Raw genomic sequence first — 24,433 nt, forward strand, 5'->3', positions numbered from 1 at the left:
ATTTTAGAGCAGGAACAACATCCAAATTGTGCAACAAACGTTCCTTCTTTGAAACTGGATTCGGACACAAAGAAGGCACGACTATCTCCTGGTTAATGTTTTTGCTAGAAACAACTTTCGGAAGAAAACCAGGTTTAGTACGTAAAACCACCTTATCTGCATGGAACACCAGATAAGGAGGAGAACACTGCAGAGCAGATAATTCTGAAACTCTTCTAGCAGAAGAAATTGCAACCAAAAACAAAACTTTCCAAGATAATAACTTAATATCAACGGAATGTAAGGGTTCAAACGGAACCCCCTGAAGAACTGAAAGAACTAAATTGAGACTCCAAGGAGGAGTCAAAGGTTTGTAAACAGGCTTGATTCTAACCAGAGCCTGAACAAAGGCTTGAACATCTGGCACAGCTGCCAGCTTTTTGTGAAGTAACACAGACAAGGCAGAAATCTGTCCCTTCAAGGAACTTGCAGATAGTCCTTTCTCCAAACCTTCTTGAAGAAAGGATAGAATCTTAGGAATTTTTACCTTGTCCCAAGGGAATCCTTTAGATTCACACCAACAGATATATTTTTTCCATATTTTGTGGTAAATTTTTCTAGTTACAGGCTTTCTGGCCTGAACAAGAGTATCAATGACAGAATCTGAGAACCCTCGCTTTGATAAGATCAAGCGTTCAATCTCCAAGCAGTCAGTTGGAGTGAGACCAGATTCGGATGTTCGAACGGACCTTGAACAAGAAGGTCTCGTCTCAAAGGTAGCTTCCATGGTGGAGCCGATGACATATTCACCAGGTCTGCATACCAAGTCCTGCGTGGCCACGCAGGAGCTATCAAGATCACCGATGCCCTCTCCTGATTGATCCTGGCTACCAGCCTGGGGATGAGAGGAAACGGCGGGAATACATAAGCTAGTTTGAAGGTCCAAGGTGCTACTAGTGCATCTACTAGAGTCGCCTTGGGATCCCTGGATCTGGACCCGTAGCAAGGAACCTTGAAGTTCTGACGAGACGCCATCAGATCCATGTCTGGAATGCCCCACAATTGAGTAATTTGGGCAAAGATTTCCGGATGGAGTTCCCACTCCCCCGGATGAAATGTCTGACGACTCAGAAAATCCGCTTCCCAATTTTCCACTCCTGGGATGTGGATTGCAGACAAGTGGCAGGAGTGAGTCTCCGCCCATTGAATGATTTTGGTCACTTCTTCCATCGCCAGGGAACTCCTTGTTCCCCCCTGATGGTTGATGTACGCAACAGTCGTCATGTTGTCTGATTGAAACCGTATGAACTTGGCCTTTGCTAGCTGAGGCCAAGCCTTGAGAGCATTGAATATCGCTCTCAGTTCCAGAATATTTATCGGGAGAAGAGATTCTTCCCGAGACCAAAGACCCTGAGCTTTCAGGGGTCCCCAGACCGCGCCCCAGCCCACCAGACTGGCGTCGGTCGTGACAATGACCCACTCTGGTCTGCGGAAGCTCATCCCCTGTGACAGGTTGTCCAGGGACAGCCACCAACGGAGTGAATCTCTGGTCCTCTGATCTACTTGTATCGTCGGAGACAAGTCTGTATAGTCCCCATTCCACTGACTGAGCATGCACAGTTGTAATGGTCTTAGATGAATTCGCGCAAAAGGAACTATGTCCATTGCCGCTACCATCAAACCTATTACTTCCATGCACTGCGCTATGGAAGGAAGAGGAACAGAATGAAGTATTTGACAAGAGTTTAGAAGTTTTGACTTTCTGGCCTCTGTCAGAAAAATCCTCATTTCTAAGGAGTCTATTATTGTTCCCAAGAAGGGAACCCTTGTTGACGGAGATAGAGAACTTTTTTCTACGTTCACTTTCCACCCGTGAGATCTGAGAAAGGCCAGGACAATGTCCGTGTGAGCCTTTGCTAGAGGAAGGGACGACGCTTGAATCAGAATGTCGTCCAAGTAAGGTACTACTGCAATGCCCCTTGGTCTTAGCACCGCTAGAAGGGACCCTAGTACCTTTGTGAAAATCCTTGGAGCAGTGGCTAATCCGAACGGAAGTGCCACAAACTGGTAATGCTTGTCCAGGAATGCGAACCTTAGGAACCGATGATGTTCCTTGTGGATAGGAATATGTAGATACGCATCCTTTAAATCCACCGTGGTCATGAATTGACCTTCCTGGATGGAAGGAAGAATTGTTCGAATGGTTTCCATTTTGAACGATGGAACCTTGAGAAACTTGTTTAGGATCTTGAGATCTAAGATTGGTCTGAATGTTCCCTCTTTTTTGGGAACTACGAACAGATTGGAGTAGAACCCCATCCCTTGTTCTCCTAAAGGAACAGGAATGAATCACTCCCATTTTTAACAGGTCTTCTACACAATGTAAGAATGCCTGTCTTTTTATGTGGTCTGAAGACAATTGAGACCTGTGGAACCTCCCCCTTGGGGGAAGCCCCTTGAATTCCAGAAGATAACCTTGGGAGACTATTTCTAGTGCCCAAGGATCCAGAACATCTCTTGCCCAAGCCTGAGCGAAGAGAGAGAGTCTGCCCCCCACCAGATCCGGTCCCGGATCGGGGGCCAACATCTCATGCTGTCTTGGTAGCAGTGGCAGGTTTCTTGGCCTGCTTTCCTTTGTTCCAGCCTTGCATTGGTCTCCAGGCTGGCTTGGCTTGAGAAGTATTACCCTCTTGCTTAGAGGACGTAGCACTTGGGGCTGGTCCGTTTCTGCGAAAGGGACGAAAATTAGGTTTATTTTTGGCCTTGAAAGACCTATCCTGAGGAAGGGCGTGGCCCTTGCCCCCAGTGATATCAGAGATAATCTCTTTCAAGTCAGGGCCAAACAGCGTTTTCCCCTTGAAAGGAATGTTAAGCAATTTGTTCTTGGAAGACGCATCCGCTGACCAAGATTTTAACCAAAGCGCTCTGCGCGCCACAATAGCAAAACCAGAATTTTTCGCCGCTAACCTAGCCAATTGCAAAGTGGCGTCTAGGGTGAAAGAATTAGCCAATTTGAGAGCATGAATTCTGTCCATAATCTCCTCATAAGAAGAAGAATTATTATTGAGCGCCTTTTCTAGCTCATCGAACCAGAAACACGCTGCTGTAGTGACAGGAACAATGCATGAAATTGGTTGTAGAAGGTAACCTTGCTGAACAAACATCTTTTTAAGCAAACCTTCTAATTTTTTATCCATAGGATCTTTGAAAGCACAACTATCTTCTATGGGTATAGTGGTGCATTTGTTTAGAGTAGAAACCGCCCCCCTCGACCTTGGGGACTGTCTGCCATAAGTCCTTTCTGGGGTCGACCATAGGAAACAATTTTTTAAATATGGGGGGAGGGACGAAAGGTATACCGGGCCTTTCCCATTCTTTATTTACAATGTCCGCCACCCGCTTGGGTATAGGAAAAGCTTCGGGGGGCCCCGGGACCTCTAGGAACTTGTCCATTTTACATAGTTTCTCTGGAATGACCAAATTCTCACAATCATCCAGAGTGGATAACACCTCCTTAAGCAGAGCGCGGAGATGTTCCAATTTAAATTTAAATGTAATCACATCAGGTTCAGCTTGTTGAGAAATTTTCCCTGAATCTGAAATTTCTCCCTCAGACAAAACCTCCCTGGCCCCCTCAGACTGGGGTAGGGGCCCTTCAGAACCAATATCATCAGCGTCCTCATGCTCTTCAGTATTTTCTAAAACAGAGCAGTCGCGCTTTCGCTGATAAGTGGGCATTTTGGCTAAAATGTTTTTGATAGAATTATCCATTACAGCCGTTAATTGTTGCATAGTAAGGAGTATTGGCGCGCTAGATGTACTAGGGGCCTCCTGTGTGGGCAAGACTGGTGTAGACGAAGGAGGGGATGATGCAGTACCATGCTTACTCCCCTCACTTGAGGAATCATCTTGGGCATCATTTTCTCTAAATTTTGTGTCACATAAATCACATCTATTTAAATGAGAAGGAACCTTGGCTTCCCCACATTCAGAACACAGTCTATCTGGTAGTTCAGACATGTTAAACAGGCAAAAACTTGATAACAAAGTACAAAAAACGTTTTAAAATAAACCGTTACTGTCACTTTAAATTTTAAACTGAACACACTTTATTACTGCAATTGCGAAAAAGTATGAAGGAATTGTTCAAAATTCACCAAAATTTCACCACAGTGTCTTAAAGCCTTAAAAGTATTGCACACCAAATTTGGAAGCTTTAACCCTTAAAATAACGGAACCGGAGCCGTTTTTATATTTAACCCCTTTACAGTCCCTGGTATCTGCTTTGCTGAGACCCAACCAAGCCCAAAGGGGAATACGATACCAAATGACGCCTTCAGAAAGTCTTTTCTATGTATCAGAGCTCCTCACACATGCATCTGCATGTCATGCTTCTCAAAAACAAGTGCGCAATAGAGGCGCGAAAATGAGACTCTGCCTATGAATAGGGAAAGCCCCTAGAGAATAAGGTGTCCAATACAGTGCCTGCCGGTTATTTTACATAATTCCCAAGATTAAAATAATTCCTCAAGGCTATGGAGTATAAAATATGTTTATATATAAATCGATTTAGCCCAGAAAATGTCTACAGTCTTAAAAAGCCCTTGTGAAGCCCTTTTTTTCTTTCTGTAATAAAAATGGCTTACCGGATCCCATAGGGAAAATGACAGCTTCCAGCATTACATCGTCTTGTTAGAATGTGTCATACCTCAAGCAGCAAAAGTCTGCTCACTGTTCCCCCAACTGAAGTTAATTCCTCTCAACAGTCCTGTGTGGAAACAGCCATCGATTTTAGTAACGGTTGCTAAAATCATTTTCCTCTTACAAACAGAAATCTTCATCTCTTTTCTGTTTCAGAGTAAATAGTACATACCAGCACTATTTTAAAATAACAAACTCTTGATTGAATAATAAAAACTACAGTTAAACACTAAAAAACTCTAAGCCATCTCCGTGGAGATGTTGCCTGAACAACGGCAAAGAGAATGACTGGGGAAGGCGGAGCCTAGGAGGGATCATGTGACCAGCTTTGCTGGGCTCTTTGCCATTTCCTGTTGGGGAAGAGAATATCCCACAAGTAAGGATGACGCCGTGGACCGGACACACCTATGTTGGAGAAAGGTATTTAAGGTGGCCAATTGCAAGTTGTTGTTCTCTTTGACTCTCCTCTGAGCAACATGGGGGCCTCAAAACAACTCTCAAATGACCTGAAAACAAAGATTGTTCAACATTATGGTTTAGGGGAAGGCTACAAAAAGCTATCACAGAGATTTAAGCTGTCAGTGTCCACTGTGAGGAACATAGTGAGGAAATGGAAGACCACAGGCACAGTTCTTGTTAAGGCCAGAAGTGGCAGGCCAAGTAAAATATCAGAGAGGCAAAGGATGGTGAGAACGGTCAAAAACAGCCCACAGACCACCTCCAAAGTCCTACAACATCATCTTGCAGCAGATGGTGTCACTGTGCATCGTTCAACAATTCAGCACACTTTGCACAAGGAGAAGCTTTATAGGTGAGTGATGCGGAAGAAGCCTTTTCTGCACACACGCCACAAACAGAGTTGCTTGAGGTATACAAACGCACATTTGGAAAAGCCAGCTTCATTTTGGAAGAAGGTGCTGTGGACTGATAAAACAAAGATTGAGTTATTTGGTCATAACAAGGGGTGTTATGCATGGCGGCATAAGAACACAGCATTCCAAGACAAACACTTGCTGCCCACAGTAAAATTTGGTGGATATTTGTGTGGCCAGTGCCGGTACTGGGAATCTTGTTAAAGTTGAGGGTCGCATGGATTCCACTAAATATCAGCAGATACTTGAGAATAATGTTGAGAAATCAGTCACAAAGTTGAAGTTACACCGGGGCTGGATATTTCAACAATTCAACGACCCAAACACTGCTCAAAATCTACTCTGGCATTTATGCAGAGGAATAAGTACAATGTTCTGGAATGGCCATCCCAGTCCCCAGACCTGAATAGCATTGAAAATCTGTGGAGTGATATGAAGTGGGCTGTCCATACTCGGCAACCATTAAACCTAACTGAACCGGAGATGTTTTGCGAGGAGGAATGGTCCAAAATACCTTCATCCAGAATCCAGACACTCATTACAGGTTATAGGAAGCGTATAGAGGCTGTTATTTCTGCTAAAGGAGGCTCTACTAAATATTGATGCAATATTTCTGTTAGGGTGCCCAAATTTATGCACCTGTCTAATTTCGTTTGGATGCATATTGCACATTTTCTGTTAATCCAATAAACCTCATTTCACTACTGAAACATTACTGTGTCCTTCAGTTATTAGATAGATCAAAATGAAATTGCTGATCCAAACACCCAATTATTTATTAATGAAAAACATGGAAATTGTCAGGGGGTACAGCGGATCATGTCCGTCCGACAGTTAATAAATCGGCCCCTAGTGTAGATTTTTCTGTAGTTATCAGAATGGGAAATATTAAACCTAATCTTAACTTTGAGCAAGTTTAACTACAGGTAAACAACTTTTATTATTTTCAATACATGTCAATAGGCACATCTGTAAAGTCAATAGACTCTAGGATTTTAGCAGTCACCTGGTATTTCTGAATGTAAATTACAAGTGATTGTGACATTGACACTTGGATTGTCATTTGTCATTCTAGCTTTCACCAGGCAGTTTAGCCTTTTTTATGAAAATGAATGGCAACTCAGAAACTTAAAGGGACAGTGAAGTCATTATTAGACATTTGTGATTTTAACAGAGCATACAATTTTAAAAAACTTTCCAATTGACTTCTATTATTTAATTTGCTTCCTTCTCTTGTTATTCATTGCTGAAAGGTTTATCTAGGAATGCTCAGGAGCAGCAAAGAACCTAGGTTCTAGCTGCTGATTGGTGGCCGCATATATATATATATATATACCGACTGTCATTGGCTCACCCATGTGTTCAGTTAGAAACCAGTAAAGCATTGCTGCTCCTTCAACAAATGATACCAAAACAATTAAGCAAATTTGATTATAGAAGTAAACTGGAAAGTTGTTTAAAATGGTATTCTCTACCTAAATCATGAAAGAAACATTTTGGGCTTGATGTCCCTTTAAGAAAGAAAATTAAATAAAAAATGTAAGTGAAGAAAGAACTTTAAAAAGAGGAAACATGGGGACTCATACAGAACCTGAAAATCATCTACAAATATTCTTTTTTTATCATCAATATTTTATAGATCAAACTAAAAAAAGATATGTGACAGTGAATTAAATAAACAGCCATCTCATTAACTTTTTCAAATTCTTTATAATCCAAAATCTCTTACTGAATTTATATGTTTGTATTTAATTACTTTTTCTGCTGGTAAGTTTCAACAAAGCAAATTACTTTGTACTAAAAATAAATGCACATTTCATGCGCCTATATGTATTATATGGAATACTTGAGAATGAAATATGTTCTGGAAGAAATAAAGACATCTTAATTACCTTATCGCCTTTCTTGATAGTTCTGATCTGTAGTTTGCTGATAGCTTTCTTGGCAGCATCTCCAAGTCGTCTCTGAAAAATGCATAAAAAAACAAAGCATATTTTAAATTGTATGAGCATTTCAACGTCTTTGCTTTCAGAACGGTCTGCAGTGCAATATTCTCAGAATGTTACAAGTCCCACTGGCAATGATCTGAAATTGAACATAGCTAAATGAAAAAACAAACTTAAAATGGAAAGGATTCAAGAAATAGAAATCAATTCTATCAATTATGATACGGCGACTATAACACCAGGAAGGCAGTTGTTGTTTTTTTTTTTAATCGGCAACTAATTTAATTTTAAAAAAGCAACACGTTTAGGTGTTAAAATACACGCATGAGAACACTGCATTCAGAAGCTGCGTCTCTGCAGAAGTGATAGACGTAATCTTGTTGAAATGTTTGAAGTCAACTTGTAAATTGTTTTATTAATAAATATTTTTACACAGAAACATATAAAATCTTAACATTTATATAAGTTACACTGAAAACATCTGTGGTCCTTTTATCCTGAAAAAACAGCTGTGGCCCATTTATCTTTTCTATGCATTTGTGAAGTAGCTGGCGATACACAGAAAATCTAGGGAATCACATGCAAAAAAAAATCTGTCATTCACATGAAAGATCAACATTTAAACATGTCAAAAATATTTTCTTTATCTTAAATTTTTTTTAAAAAAGGACAATAAAAACAAAATTAAACTTTCATAATTCAGATAGGGCATACCGTTTTAAATAACTGTTCAATCTACTACTATTAACTAATTTACTTCATTATCTTGGAATAATGTGTTACAAAAGCATACCTAGGTAGACTAAGGAGTCACAATGCACTACTGGGGGTTAGCTGCTGATTTATGGCTGAACATATAAGCCGTTGTCATTGTGTTTACCCTATGAGGGATATTTATCAAGCCACCAAGTTTCAAGGCAATTGATTAAAGTTTAGGTGAATTTTGGTACATTAAAGGGACATGAAACCCAACAATTTTCTTTCATGATTCAGATAGAGAATACAATTTCAAACAACTTTCCAATTTACTTCTATTATTTAATTTGCTTCATTCTCTTGTTATTCTTTGCTGAAATGTTTATCTAGGCAAGTTCATGTGCAGCAGAGAACCTAGGTCTTAGCTGTTGATTGGTGGCTGCATATATAAATATATAAACGGATTGTCATTGGCTCACCCATGTGTTCAGTTAGAAACCAGTAGTGCATTGCTGCTCCTTCAACAAATTATACCAAGAGAATAAAACAGATTAGATAATAGAAGTAAAATAGAAAGTTGTTTAAAATTGTATTCTCTATCTGAATCATGAAAGAATTTTTTTGGGCTTCATGTCCCTTTAAGCTCTTTTTACATTAAGCTGCTCACATTAAGAGGGATATTTATCAAGCCGTCAACCGCAAATACGCTGGAATTCCGCAGCGTAATTGTGGCGAGCTTGATTCGACCTATTTATCAAAGCCTACAGACCGGCAAAAATAGAAATTTGTGACGTAACATACGATCCGCCGGTCTCAATCTGACACAGATCAATGCTTACGTCATTACAGATGTTCCGAATAGAAATATTGCAGTAATGTTACCTAATCAATGTCCAGGAATGAGGATTAATAACAAATCAACTGAAATAACGTTTTTTTATTGGCTTCCTAGGACCAATCAATTTGGAACTTTTGCAGTCAAGACATATAGATATCTGTAGAAAAATAAATATAACTTAGTAGTAGGATAAATAGTCATAATATAAAAACTAGGTTTTAACTCATGTTTGCATGAGCGAGAGTCAAATTTTACATTGGATTTCTCAGGTAATTTTAGCTCTGTAAATAAAAGTATAAAAAGTAAATTCATAACTTGTCTTTTCACACAAGGAGGGAATTCAATAAGAGTCTGGCAAATGCACAGTTCCTGTCCTGAGGGGGAATGTGACCTATCTAGGTTCCAAATTCTATAGAACCTTCTGACTGCCTGTGTAAACAACCCTTACTGGCAAGTTTGATTTGGTCACCCAATGCATTCCTCAAGAGTGTCATTATCCCAGCCATGATAATGCTGTACTTTTCTATCAGGTTTGTTGCCAAATTTATTTCTACACCTATCGGAGCTAATGAAAGAGGTCTCCAGTCCTAAATCACTAAAGCTCCCTCAGTCCAAAATATATGGAGCTATCATTAATAATCTGAAAAGTAAAACTCAATCAAAACAATGTTTATACTTATTTTATGAAGAAAAATTGTTACCTTTCTTCATTTTTTTTTCTTCTTCTTTTTGTCAAAAGCTCAAAACATTTGCTGCAACTAAAACCATGTATGTGTTTGTACTTTTTTATCTTAGCCTTCTGTACAGGCTCAACCATATTAGGTACCTCGGAATAAACAATGTTTGTTAGAATGCTGTGACAGGAAGTAGCAGTACACAGGTTTAACTTCCTTTCATCCATCCATATTCTACTGCACCATACACTTCATACTCTTTAATTTACTGAGACATTAAATCCAAACTGTAAATTCCAATAAAAAACTTAAATTATGCTTACCTGATAATTTTCTTTTCTTCTGAATGGGGTGAGTCCAGAGCTGCATTCATTACTTTTGGGAAAGGCTTAAATATCTACCCCCACTCCCCTCATCCCCCAGTAATTCTGCAAAGGGAACAAGTAACAGTAGGAGAAATATCAGGGTGAAAAAAGGTGCCAGAAGAACGAACAAATAAGCATGTAAGGCCGCTCCAAAGAAACAACGTGCAGGAAGCTGTGGACTCTCCCCGTTCAGAAGAAAAGAAAATTATCAGGTAAGCATAATTTAAGTTTTTCTTCTTAAAACGGAGTCCACAGCTGCATTCATTACTTTTGGGAAATCAATACCTATGCTTATAGAGGACACTGAATGCAAACGGGCAGGAACAAGAGGCGGCCCATTCTGAAGGCACCACAGCCTGACACAACCCGAATACCTGATAAAAAACTACTTCAACAGAAGCAAGAGGACCAAAATATGGAAGAGGACAAGGTAACTACCCATCAATTTAAAACCATAAAGATCCCAGTTAGAGATCGCACTAAATTCTGGACTCCACTGAGCACAAAAGCCTCTGAGGAGACAAAATCCCGCTCTATAGAAGCACACAAAGAAAAAAACTCTCCATGAACAATGGCAAGGGAAACAACAAACTCACTCCCACACAACATTCTCCCTAACTGAAAGAAGGGAAGAATTAGATAATAATGGTCCAAAATAACCTCCATAAACAATCAGGGACAAAACAGAGAAAGAAGCCTGTAGCATAACTCGAAAGAGTGGCTACCTGGCTGCAAGAGGACAAAATCCCATAGAAAAATACTCTACCAACGGAGGAGAGCAAGGAAAGGAAAAATTCTAGATCACCCCCTAAATGGATCCAAAAGGAACCAATGGAAAGCCTTAACCAGAACCGAAGACCCAGAAGGACAAAAGGACAAAAGGTAGAACAAGACTACCTTACCATAGACAGCTAACTAGCCCAGAGAAGCTAAACACCTGTAGGTCAGAAAAAAAACCCCGGGAGCAGAACAGGAACGGAATAGAAACATCCGTTTACGCCACAAACGAAAGCCGCAGGCTTCCGTCGATAGGCAGTCAGACTAAACGTCTAACCATAGTAACTAGCCAACCGAGTAGCTAGCAAACTTCCACCAGGATATTCCCGGAAAAGAACAAGAGGAAAAACTCAGAACAGGGTGGACCAACTCCCTCCCTACTAGAAAACGAGGTAAGGGAGGACAACACCCTGACCAATAAAGAAGAACCAACTACCTGCTAAGGAAAGGTTCCTGAAACAACTGTAATGCCTCCCAACCTAAGTAAGGAGCCTTCAGGAGACAAGAGACGTGGTCGATGCCCAAACAGAAACAGAACAGTCCCATCACAGAAGCGACTGTCAATGTCCCCAAGGACAAGAGAGATTAAAAAATCCCAGCATCGACAAGGCCCTGAGATCAGATCACGAAACTCCAGCCACGAGTTCCTAAGGAAAGAAGCAGGAAAGAGGCACCGACACCCAGAGAAACTAACTCGGAATCCAGGATACCTATCCTGATCACCCCTCAGAAACCCGAAGGGAGGGTACACTGCAGACCGATGAGGAAAACTACCCCAGGAGTAGCCAACTGGATAGGCGCAGTAGACCAGAGCCTTCCAAAAAGAAGGAAAACAAAGAAACTCAGGAATATTCCAGTAAAGAAATACCCAGAAAAAAATTCCTCCATCTCTCCAGAAGAGAGAAGAACCGCCCCAGTAGGAACAAGGAGATTTCTCCAGGACCAGGAAAAAACATGCTCACTACTGAACGCTGGACAGATCCAAGACTAATAAAATCTGGAAAACATATTAACCAAACTGCCAAGTCAAAAGACAAGGACTAGGTTAAAAAAAAGGACCCCCAAAAACCGGTGCCGGATCAAGACCAAAAACCTTGCGTAACGACCACAAAGTTACATGGAATGAAATTTGCACAAATGTTGATGCATGTCATACCCCCATGGGGTCTAGAACACTCAGCCCCAAAAGGCTTTTCACAAAGTCCGAAGACAAAGGAAGGACCCAAAAGAGATCAGAACGCCATGATTGAGAGAAAATGACAGTCTCTAAAGATCCAGACTGGATCAACCCTCAGACAACCTACAGCTCAAGGAGTAACGAAGGAACGAGCATCCTAAAACTCCTATCGGTTGACAGCAAGAGAGACTGCATAACAATCCCCATATCCCCAAGTATACAGGATCAAAAGGAGGATACTGCAAGTACCAAAACGGTCCCTAAGAACCTAGTCTTCACAACCAGATGACTGAAAGCCCTACCCCAAAAGGCAAGGGGAAGCGAAAAACACAGCAATCCTCAAAAAAGAGGAGAGAAATACTGGCAAAAGAGATCTGAAAATCGGACAATCCCATCCACAAGTAGTACCAATAGGGGGGAATAATCGCCCAGTACACCAGGTACTGGAGATCTCCATGCAGTCATCTGATCCTCCCCCTTCGGAAGGGAGGACTCTAGCTACTGTCCTAAGGACCTCAGGAACTATAAACATACTGCTATAGCAGAATTCGGAATCCCAGGAAAGTATGCAAGCTATGCAGGGACAAAACACTAGTATCAAGTACTTAAATGTTAGTTAAGGCCATGCAAGAAAAACATTGGAAGCCCCACCAAGATGAAAAAAAGCAGGGCCAGACGGATATCCAGGATAGAAGGGCCTCCCATGACTTAAAGAAACAAGAAAAAAACACTGAACTGCGTAGCTCTAACCCCCCTCAGGAGATATTAACCCTTGATTCCATAAAGATAAAGGAGTCCCACTGAGACCCTGTCTTCTATCATTTACATTACATTCCCACAATAAAAGGAAAATGAAACAATCTTACGGGAATCTATGCCATGGAACAGTTTCACGGTTCTTCAAGTGTGCCAGATAGTAGTGTTGCCTCTGACATGGATTTGAGTAAAGAAAGCAGGCAGTGAAACTCGTCAACGCTGATTGCTTGTGGAGCTGTTAATATGAGTCCGGAGGGTTTCGCAGAAAGACTCTCCCTGTATCTCCGGACTCTAACTTTCATCCATGCTCTTACTGAGAGGCTGACAGGACTACTTAAAACTCCCGTTCCATCTCGAAGAGTACTACCCTTCATAAGAGACTACTCCGTAATCTTCCGACACTTCTCTGCCAACCTCCTGTGACGAAAGGCAAAGAATGACTGGGGGATGAGGGGAATGGGGGAGTGGGGGAGGTATTTAAGCCTTTGGCTGGGGTGTCTTTGCCTCCTCCTGGTGGCCAGGTTCTTTATTTCCCAAAAGTAATGACTGCAGCTTTTTAAGAAGAAATTTTTTATAATGAATAGTGAAAAAAAAATGTGCAATTCATGTGGATTTAAGCTGTTTCATTTTGTGGAGGTTGCTTTCAAATTGTTGAGATTTGAAACAGAAAATGTATTATCCCTTTAAATTCCGCCAAAATGATGTGCTCATCATTTCTCTGACCTGTGTTTTGTGTTTATAATTGGTGAATGTGATAATTAATATCTGTATCCTAAACTGAGATGAAACTTCATTAAATGTCAAAGAAACCTAGCAGCATTTCTCAAAACATTAAAATGCCCAGTCACTATATTTAAATTTAGTGTCAACTCTGCTAATGCAACGTGCTATGTGTGTGATATCTGTCTTCTGCAAATTGCTAAAAATCCAATTATTTTTAATTTTCTTTTAAAGTAGCTTAAAAACATGTTCTGACACATCATTTTCTGCAAGATATATATTATATATTCTAGCAGTTATAGATTTTCACTTGCTGTGTGTCACACTCAAGCTATAGTTAGGACTTACTCATTTTTTAACTTATATAGGGACACTGTCATTTCTGACATTTACTATGCATATGGTGTTAATATCCCTCCAAAGGGACATTCAACTGCAAAAGCTATATGATCTAGTTCAGGGGTCATCAATTATGGCCCTCCAGAGGTTTTGGAACAACATTTCCCTTGATGCTCAGTCAGCTGAAATACTGGTTGAGCATCATGTAAAAAGGTATTTTCAAAACCTCTGAAGTTCCACAACTGATTACCCCTGATGTAGTTCATTAGAGCATATTATTTTTCCATTAGTGATCCTAGCTATTTGTTTAATCCCCTGCAAAGAGGTTAAACACATAGGTATAAACACAGCAAGTAAACCAATCAGGAGCAGCAGCTGAACAATCCAACATTGACCGGCCATGTTTTGCGGAGGTTAAACAAATTGAGTTAGATTACAAGTGAAGTGCAATTTATTGCTTGCCTGTTAACGCTGCTAGAAGTAAGTTGGTTGTGCGCCTATTACAAGTTGAAAAACAAAAGTTTTCGCACAAGCAAAGCGCAAAAAGCTGAACTTGGAATATCGTAACCACATTAATGTATCCCCCCTTAGACTTCAATGGAGCATTAAAAAAAAACAACACCCAACAAGTTGCGCAAACCCGATCACGTATTCTCAAATGTGCTAACCTCACATAGCATATGAATATTTCATATTCCAATGTTCTTCACATAGCAGAATATGTTCTTTAATATATTCATAAATTCATAGTTCTATTTATCTGATGGCTTTTTTGTAAAATATATGTCTATACATATATATATATATATATATATATATATATATATTTATATAGATAGATAGATAGATAGATAGATAGATAGATATAGATATATACAGATATATATAGGAATATCTATTTATAAATACTTAGAACATATTCCACTATGTGAAGAATATTGGAATGTGAAATATTTATAGTAAATACATATTTAAACACTTTATTAAATATGAATATTGCATAAATATGTTTTTACATGTTTTAGCTATTTGACTGCAAATGGCTCATATACAGTATATATATACAGTTGCAAGAAAAAGTATGTGAACCCTTTGGAATGATATGGATTTCTGCACAAATTGGTCATAAAATGTGGTCTGATCATCATCTAAGTCACAACAATAGACAATCACAGTTTGCTTAAACTAATAACACACAAAGAATAAACAATAAACATTCACAGTGCACGTGGAAAAAGTATGTGAACCCCTAGACTAATGACATCTCCAAGAGCTAATTGGAGTGAGATGTCAGCCAACTGGAGTCCAATCAATGAGATGAGATTGGAGGTGTTGGTTACAGCTGCCCTATAAAAAAACACACACCAGTTCTGGGTTTGCTTTTCACAAGAAGCATTGCCTGATGTGAATGATGCCTCGCACAAAAGAGCTCTCAGAAGACCTACGATTAAGAATTGTTGACTTGCATAAAGCTGGAAAGGGTTATAAAAGTATCTCCAAAAGCCTTGCTGTTCATCAGTCCACAGTAAGACAAATTGTCTATAAATGGAGACAGTTCAGCACTGCTGCTACTCTCCCTAGAAGTGGCCGTCCTGTAAAGATGACTGCAAGAGCACAGCACAGACTGCTCAATGAGGTGAAGAAGAATCCTAGAGTGTCAGTTAAAGACTTACAAAAGTCACTGGCAATGCTAACATCCCTGTTAGCGAATCTACAATACGTAAAACACTAAACAAGAATGGATTTCATGGGAGGATACCACAGAGGAAGCCACTGCTGTCCAAACAAAACATTGCTGCACGTTTACAGTTTGCACAAGAGCACCTGGATGTTCCACAGCAGTACTGGCAAAATATGCTGTGGACAGATGAAACCAAAGTTGAGTTGTTTGGAAGAAACACACAACACTATGTGTGGCAAAAAAGAGGCACAGCACACCAACATCAAAACCTCATCCCAACTGTGAAGTATGGTGGTGGGGGCATCATGGTTTTGGGCTGCTTTGCTGCGTCAGGGCCTGGACGGATTGCTATCATCAAAGGAAAAATGAATTCCCAAGTTTATCAAGACATTTTGCAGGAGAACTTAAGGCCATCTGTCTACCAGCTGAAGCTCAACAGAAGATGGGTGTTGCAACAGGACAATGACCCAAAGCATAGAAGTAAATCAACAACAGAATGGCTTAAACAGAAGAAAATACGCCTTCTGAAGTGGCCCAGTCTTCAATTTGTGCAGAAATTCATATCATTCCAAAGGGTTCACATACTTTTTCTTGCAACTGTATATATATATATTGTCAGGGTTTTGTTAGGACTAAGTACTGTTCCTTTAAGTCTTGATTACTTTACCCCTATTTAAGGCCCCTCCTCACTCTAATCTATGCTTGGTAATTTGTTGCACTTGATCTCCTCAAGAGCCTGTGAAGACACCTAGCCTATCCCTGCAGCTCTGCTCGGATCTTTGTTTCCCTTACTCACTAGGTTGTGAGTTCTCCTGCCAAAAGACCCTGTTCGTTCATCAAGGTATTTGGGGACATACCTTCTCTACCCTCCTTGAAAGATTGAAGCTGTTTCTTTTTGCCGGTTCCCCTGCTGATCCGTTCAGCGTGTGACGTCAGACCCGGCATCCGGTCCTGCAGATTCAGCGTGTGCTCCTCTCTCATCGCAAGCTGTGTTTTCCTGTCGCAGCACCATAGCTAACTCTGCTATACTTACCTGGTATTTCTCCGGATCCTGGTCTGTATCTCTTACTTATTTACTGTCAGTATTATACTTGCCTGTGCACTTGTACTACGGACTGCCATATACACATACTAAAAACTGCCTACAGGTGGTATACAGACTTCCTCCCAAGAGACATGCTTATAGCGCTTAAGGGCAAATATTCTCAGTATCGATTCCTGTGTCACTCTTCAGCTCAATTCATCTACTGCCAAACTGTCTAATTGTGTATCACCTAATTGAGATATAGACCTCTCCTCATTGTTTGATCTGTATCATATTAAGCACTATATTCATATGTTACCTAAGCTTACCAACTATTCATATACTTCACAAACCAGAGCATTGTGACATTCATCCTGCAACATATATATCTATATCATGTGTGATTGCGGGTGTGTATGAATATTGTATATATTTTATTTTGTATGAGATGTGTGTATGAAATTCCTTATGCCAAAGGATTTCAATTTAATTCAACTGCAAACTACCTTTGCCTATTCTCTGTACACTGCTTACATAACTTCTAAGTTGCGTGAAGGCTCCGTATCTCTCTGTATCCCTACAGTAGAGACCCTCAGTACGATGAGCATAACAGAATTCTAATAAGTTAAGTCTTACGGAATTCGAGGTATGGTGTGAGGCTGAGTGGTCCTGCAAGAATAAGGATACTAGTTCACCCATTCAAAGTATATATCATTGCAGTGTTTCACATCCTGACATACTTCCTGACATATCCTGACATATTACCAAGCCAGTAAAAAGATAGTGTACTGGTATCCAGCAATATGGATATAAGTGAGTTAGCAAACAGGGTTGGATCCCTAGCCCAGAGCATGGATAACATGATCCAGGGGTTGAGAGAGATACAACTGGAGAATCAAAATATCAGAAAGTTTATAAATGAACATCTTGCTAGCAAACCACCTGTTGCTGAAAGTACATCAGAGCCTGTGGTCAGTCCTCCTGACAAATTCTATGGGGATAGGTCTATGTACAGAGACTTCAGAAATTCATGCACCTTATTGTTTACTTTAAGGCCTAAATCCTACCCCACAGACAGGATTAGAGTCCTAAGTGTCAACTCTTTTTTGAGAGGTGAGGCTAGATCTTGGGCTAACGCCTTTTATGAGAATGATGATCCTATCTTAAATTCTCTGGATGCTTTTTTTAGTTCTATGTCCCTTTTGTATGAAGACCACAATAAACAGAGTACAGCAGAAACAAAGTTAAGATCCCTACGCCAAGGGAAAAGAATTGTTGAAGAATATATAACGGATTTTAAAAGATGGGCACCCGATACCTTGTGGAATAACCCGGCACTGTCACAGTCATGGCCTCTGTGATGCAATAAAAGATGAGTTAGCAAGAGGTATCATTCCTGAAGATTTGGAGACCCTAATGACTCTCTGCATAGGAATTGATAGAAGACTTAGAGAAAGAAAGTCTGAAAAATCTACTGTCGATTCTAGTACTAAGAAGCATTCTACATACCATTTCTACCCTTCCACTTTGCCATCTAGGTCCACAGATGAACCCATGGATGTAGCTGTTATTCGAGGTCCATTAAAACCAGAAGAGAAAGCCAGACGTAAATTACTCAATTTGTGTCTCTACTGCGCAGAAAAAGACCACACTGTCAGGGACTGTCCTGCACTCCTTCGACAGAAAAAGGGTAAGACACCACTGAGTGAACATGCTCTCAATATGGTTAATAAAGTAACATCACACTTATCACTGCCTCTCTCCTTACAGTGGCATCACTTGAAGATAAACGTGCAGGCCGTAGTTGACTCTGGAGCTTCTGGGAATTTTGTGGATACTGCTTTTGTCATAAATAATAATATCCCACTAATAAAAAAGAGTGTTGCACTGGCTATCCGTTTGGTTGATGGCTCTTTCTTTAGTTCCGGTCCTATTACACACCACACTATCCCTATTACTGTTGTATCAGGTTCAGGTCATACAGAGTTGATCTCTTTTGATGTGCTCCCTACTTCTGTATACCCCATGATACTTGGTTTAAAATGGCTAATTAAACATAACCCTTCTATATCTTGGAAGGATGCTTCTGTTACCTTTACATCACAGTTTTGCAAGCAGTTTTGTTTTGCTTCACATACCCTCTGTCACATAACTGAACATATTCTACCAAAGTGTTATGATGAGTATGCGGATGTATTCGACAAGGTTGAGGCACAGTCATTGCCGCCCCATAGACCTTATGACTGCCCTATAGATCTTATACCTGGTAGTACCATTCCATTTGGGCACATATACCCTTTGTCACAACCTGAGTTGGCTCATTTAAAAGAGTACTTGGATGAGAACTTGAAAAAAGGGTTTATTAGACCCTCTACTTCTTCAGCAGGGGCAGCCATGTTTTTTGTAAAAAACAAAGATGGTAGTCTTCGGCCCATTATTGACTATAGACAGTTAAATAAATGTACAAAGAAGAACAGATACCCCCTGCCTCTCATTCCTGAATTAATTGAACGTTTACAGGGTGCCACCATCTATACCAAACTTGATCTCAGAGGTGCTTACAATTTGATCAGGATGAGGGCAGGGGATGAATGGTTAACAGCTTTCCGTACACGGTACGGACTTTACGAATATGCGGTTATGCCGTTTGGGTTATGCAATGCCCCAGCAACATTTCAGTGTTTTATAAACGATGTTTTTCACGACCTATTAGATGTTTGCATTGTCATATATTTAGATGACATTCTTGTTTATTCTGACACTTTTGAGAACCATTTGTCACATGTAAAACAAGTTTTAGATCGTCTAAGGGCTCATCGTTTATATGCAAAGTTAGAAAAATGTATTTTTAACACTAACACTATTTCCTTCTTGGGTTATTGCATTTCACCTACTGGCATCTCTATGGAGTCTAGTAAAGTTGAAGCCATCACCAACTGGCCTACTCCAACTAGCAAGAAAGAAATCCAAAGATTCCTTGGGTTTGCGAATTTCTATAGGAGATTTATTAAGAACTTTTCCCATATTGTCAAACCTTTAACTACTTTAACACGGAAAGATGTTACATTTCTATGGAATCAGAAAGCTGAGGATTCCTTTATCACTCTCAAAAGCAAGTTCATTTCAGCCCCTATTCTACAATTCCCAGACCCCAGATGTCATTATACGCTTGAGGTTGACGCTTCAGAGTATGCTATAGGGGCTGTTCTCTCTCAGAGACCCTCTCAAAGCGAACCCATGCACCCGGTGTCATACTACTCCCGAGTCATGAGTTCCGCTGAAATCAATTATGGCATCGGAGATAAAGAGCTTCTTGCCATTAAATCAGCTCTGGAATTCTGGAGGCACCTTCTCGAAGGTACAACCCATCCTATCACCATATTTACAGACCATCGTAACTTAGAGTATCTGAAGTCCAATAAAACTTTGACTTCACAACAGGTACGATGGAGTCTGTTTCTTTCACGATTTGATTACGTGATTACCTACCGACCAGGGTCAAAAAATCTTAAGGCCGATTCCCTATCTAGAAAAGACCCTAGACCACCTAACTTGGAAGTTCCACGGTCTATTATACCTCAAGACAGATTCATATGTCTAACAAAGAATTTCAAATCTGCTTTGAAAGAACAACAAAGTCTGGATCCTACTCTAAATCGACTTGATGTAAGTAAACATTCTGATGATCTGTTTTATCATGCCAACCGATTATATATTCCACCAGCTCTCAGGGATGAGGTGATTGCCACTGCTCACGACTCACCCCTGGCGGGTCATCCTGGAGTCCACAGAACTTTGCATCTGCTTATGAGGACTTATTGGTGGCCTAAGATGATTGACACTGTTACTCAGTTTGTTCGAACCTGCCTAGTCTGTACTACTAGGAAACATCACCATATCCGTCCATATGGATACCTTCTATCTTTACCTATACCTGAGAGACCGTGGGTTGACATTGCAATGGATTTTATTGTTGATTTACCACCATCTCTAAATTACAATACCATTTTAGTGGTGGTAGATCTATTCTCTAAATTGGCTCACTTTCTACCTCATAGAGGTCTTCCAACAGCTTCAGAAACTGCTGCATTATTCCTGAACAATATAGTAAAACTACATGGTCTACCTGATACAATCACCACGGATAGAGGTACACAGTTTACCTCTAGATTCTGGAATCAGCTTTGTCGTTCTCTTAACATCACTAAAAGACTAAGCACTGCATACCATCCACAGACAAATGGGCAGACAGAGAGGACTAATCAATCATTAGAACAATATATCCGCTGTTACTGCACATTAGAACAGGACAATTGGCATGCTTTGTTGGCAACAGCCGAGTTCGCCCATAATAATTCACTTAATTCGTCTACCAAAACAACACCATTCTATGTGAATTATGGATTCCATCCAACATATAACCCTGTTTCCTTGAGTGACTCCCCCATGCCTGTTGTCACTGAATTGGTGAATACCATTGCTAAAGGATTTGCCTCTTTGAAATTGGTTTTACAGGAAGCTCAAGCTTCGCAGAAATACCATTACGATCTACGTCGTTCAAGACCCCCTGACTACAAAGTTGGTGATAAGGTTTGGTTAAGCACAAAGAACCTCAGGTTAAGAATTCCAACAAAGAAATTGGGTGCACTTTATTTGGGGCCCTATGAGATTACGAAAGTAATCAATGCTAATGCAGTGACTTTACTCTTGCCCACTTCTTTAAGGATACACCCAACGTTCCATGTCTCCCTTTTGAAACCCTATGGCATGGTCAGGGGTGAACAGCAGTTTTCATCGCCACCTCCGCAGAGGGGGGATGATATGGAGTATGAAATAGAATCCATCCTGGACTCCCGTTTCCTTCGCAACCAACTTCAGTACCTGGTTAGTTGGAAGGGGTTTGGTCCTGAAGAGGATTCCTGGGAGCCTTGTGCCAATGTGTCTGCTCCTCGTCTTCTGTCATTGTTTCACCGAAGGAACCCCGACCGTCCTGGTCCTTGATCCGCTGAGCGGCTCCTTGAGGGGGGTGTCCTGTCAGGGTTTTGTTAGGACTAAGTACTGTTCCTTTAAGTCTTGATTACTTTACCCCTATTTAAGGCCCCTCCTCACTCTAATCTATGCTTGGTAATTTGTTGCACTTGATCTCCTCAAGAGCCTGTGAAGACACCTAGCCTATCCCTGCAGCTCTGCTCGGATCTTTGTTTCCCTTACTCACTAGGTTGTGAGTTCTCCTGCCAAAAGACCCTGTTCGTTCATCAAGGTATTTGGGGACATACCTTCTCTACCCTCCTTGAAAGATTGAAGCTGTTTCTTTTTGCCGGTTCCCCTGCTGATCCGTTCAGCGTGTGACGTCAGACCCGGCATCCGGTCCTGCAGATTCAGCGTGTGCTCCTCTCTCATCGCAAGCTGTGTTTTCCTGTTGCAGCACCATAGCTAACTCTGCTATACTTACCTGGTATTTCTCCGGATCCTGGTCTGTATCTGTTACTTATTTACTGTCAGTATTATACTTGCCTGTGTACTTGTACTACGGACTGCCATATACACATACTAAAAACTGCCTACAGGTGGTATACAGACTTCCTCCCAAGAGACATGCTTATAGCGCTTAAGGGCAAATATTCTCAGTATCGATTCCTGTGTCACTCTTCAGCTCAATTCATCTACTGCCAAACTGTCTAATTGTGTATCACCTAATTGAGATATAGACCTCTCCTCATTGTTTGATCTGTATCATATTAAGCACTATATTCATATGTTACCTAAGCTTACCAACTATTCATATACTTCACAAACCAGAGCATTGTGACATTCATCCTGCAACATATATATCTATATCATGTGTGATTGCGGGTGTGTATGAATATTGTATATATTTTATTTTGTATGAGATGTGTGTTTGAAATTCCTTATGCCAAAGGATTTCAATTTAATTCAACTGCAAACTACCTTTGCCTATTCTCTGTACACTGCTTACATAACTTCTAAGTTGCGTGAAGGCTCCGTATCTCTCTGTATCCCTACAGTAGAGACCCTCAGTACGATGAGCATAACAGAATTCTAATAAGTTAAGTCTTACGGAATTCGAGGTATGGTGTGAGGCTGAGTGGTCCTGCAAGAATAAGGATACTAGTTCACCCATTCAAAGTATATATCATTGCAGTGTTTCACATCCTGACATACATCCTGTATATAAAAACATACACACACACATATACATATACACACATATACACAGACACACTCACCGGCCACTTTATTAGGTACACCTGTTTAATTGCTTGGTAACACAAATTGCTAATCAGCCAATCTCATGCAGCAACTCAATGCATTTAGGCATCTAGACGTGGTGAAGACGACTTACTGAAGTTCAAACCGAGCATCAGAATGGAGAAGAAAGGGGGTTTAAGTGACAATGAATGTGGCATGGCTGTTGGTGCCAAACGGCCTGGTCTGAGTGTTTCAAAATCTGCTGATCTACTGGAATTTTCACCCACAACCATCTATAGGGTTTACAGAGAATGGTCCGAAAAAGAGAAAATATCCAGTGAGCGGCAATTGTGTGGACAAAAATGCCTCATTGATGTCAGAAAGGTTCGAGATGATAGAAAGGCAACAGTATCTCAAATAACCACTCATTACAACCAAGGTATGCAGAATACCATCTCTGAACACACAACACATCAAACCTTGAAGCAGATGGGCTACAGCAGCAGAAGACCACACCGGTTGCCACTCCTGTCAGCTAAGAACAGGAAACTGAAGCTACAATTCGCACATGCTCACCAAAATTGGACAATAGAAGATTGGAAAAATGTTGCCTGGCCTATTGAGTCTTCAATTTCAGCTGCAACATACAGATGGTAGGGTCAGAATTTGGCGAAAACAACATAAAAGTATGGATCCATCCTGCCTTGTATCAACGGTTCAGGCTGTTGGTGGTGGTGTAATGGTTTCGGGGAAAATTTCTTGGCACACTTTGGGCCCCTTAGTACCAATTGAGCATTGTTTAAACGGCACGGCTTACCTAAGTATTGTTGCTGACCATGTCCATCTCTTTATGACAACAGTGTACCCATCTTCTGATGGCTACTTCCAGAAGGATAATGCAACATGTCACAAAGTTCAAATCATCTCAAACTGGTTTCTTGAACATGACAATGAGTTCACTGTACTGCAACGGCCTCCACAGTCACCAGATCTCAATCCAATAGAACACAATTGTGATGTGGTGGAACTGGAGATTCGCATCATGGATGTGCAGCTGACAAATCTGCAGCAACTGCGTGATGCTATCCTGTCAATATGGACCAAAATGTCTGAGGAATGTTTCCAACACCTTGTTGAATCTATGCCAAGAAGAATTAAAGGGACACTGAACCCAATTTTTTTCTTTCGTGATTCAGATAGAGCACGCAATTCTAATTTTCTCCTATTATTAATTTTTCTTCATTCTCTTGCTATCTTTATTTGAAAAAGAAGGCATCTAAGGATTTTTATTGGTTCAGTACTCTGGACAGCACTTTTTATTGGTGGCTGAATTTATCCACTAATCAGCAAGAACAACCCAGGTTGTTCACCAAAAATGGTCCGGCATCTAAACTTACATTCTTGCATTTCAAATAAAGATACCAAGAGAATGAAAATAATTGATAATAGGAGTAAATTAGAAAGTTGCTTAAACTTTCAAGCTTAATCTGAATCACAAAAGAAAGAAATTGGGTTCAGTGTCCTTTAAGGCAGTTTCAAAAAGGGGGTCCAACCCGGTACTAGCAAGGTGTACCTAATAAAGTGGTCAGTGAGTGTATATGTATTTATATGTGTGTATATATAAAGTATCTCACAAAAGTGAGTACCCCCCTCACATTTTTGTAAATATTTTATTATA

The 24,433-nt window shown here is 40.4% G+C and overlaps 1 protein-coding gene across 1 annotated transcript in view; it reads right to left on the bottom strand.

Moving 5' to 3' along the window:
* RNF150 (ring finger protein 150) overlaps positions 1-24,433 on the bottom strand; it is a 793,014-nt gene that overhangs the window by 377,586 nt on the left and 390,995 nt on the right. The window contains exon 3 of the mRNA XM_053703697.1: positions 7,445-7,516. Within this exon, the coding sequence (XP_053559672.1) occupies positions 7,445-7,516 (72 nt within the window). The remainder of the gene's footprint in view (positions 1-7,444; positions 7,517-24,433) is intronic.

Source organism: Bombina bombina, chromosome 2 (assembly GCF_027579735.1).
Source record: "Bombina bombina isolate aBomBom1 chromosome 2, aBomBom1.pri, whole genome shotgun sequence".
Taxonomy (NCBI): domain Eukaryota; kingdom Metazoa; phylum Chordata; class Amphibia; order Anura; family Bombinatoridae; genus Bombina; species Bombina bombina.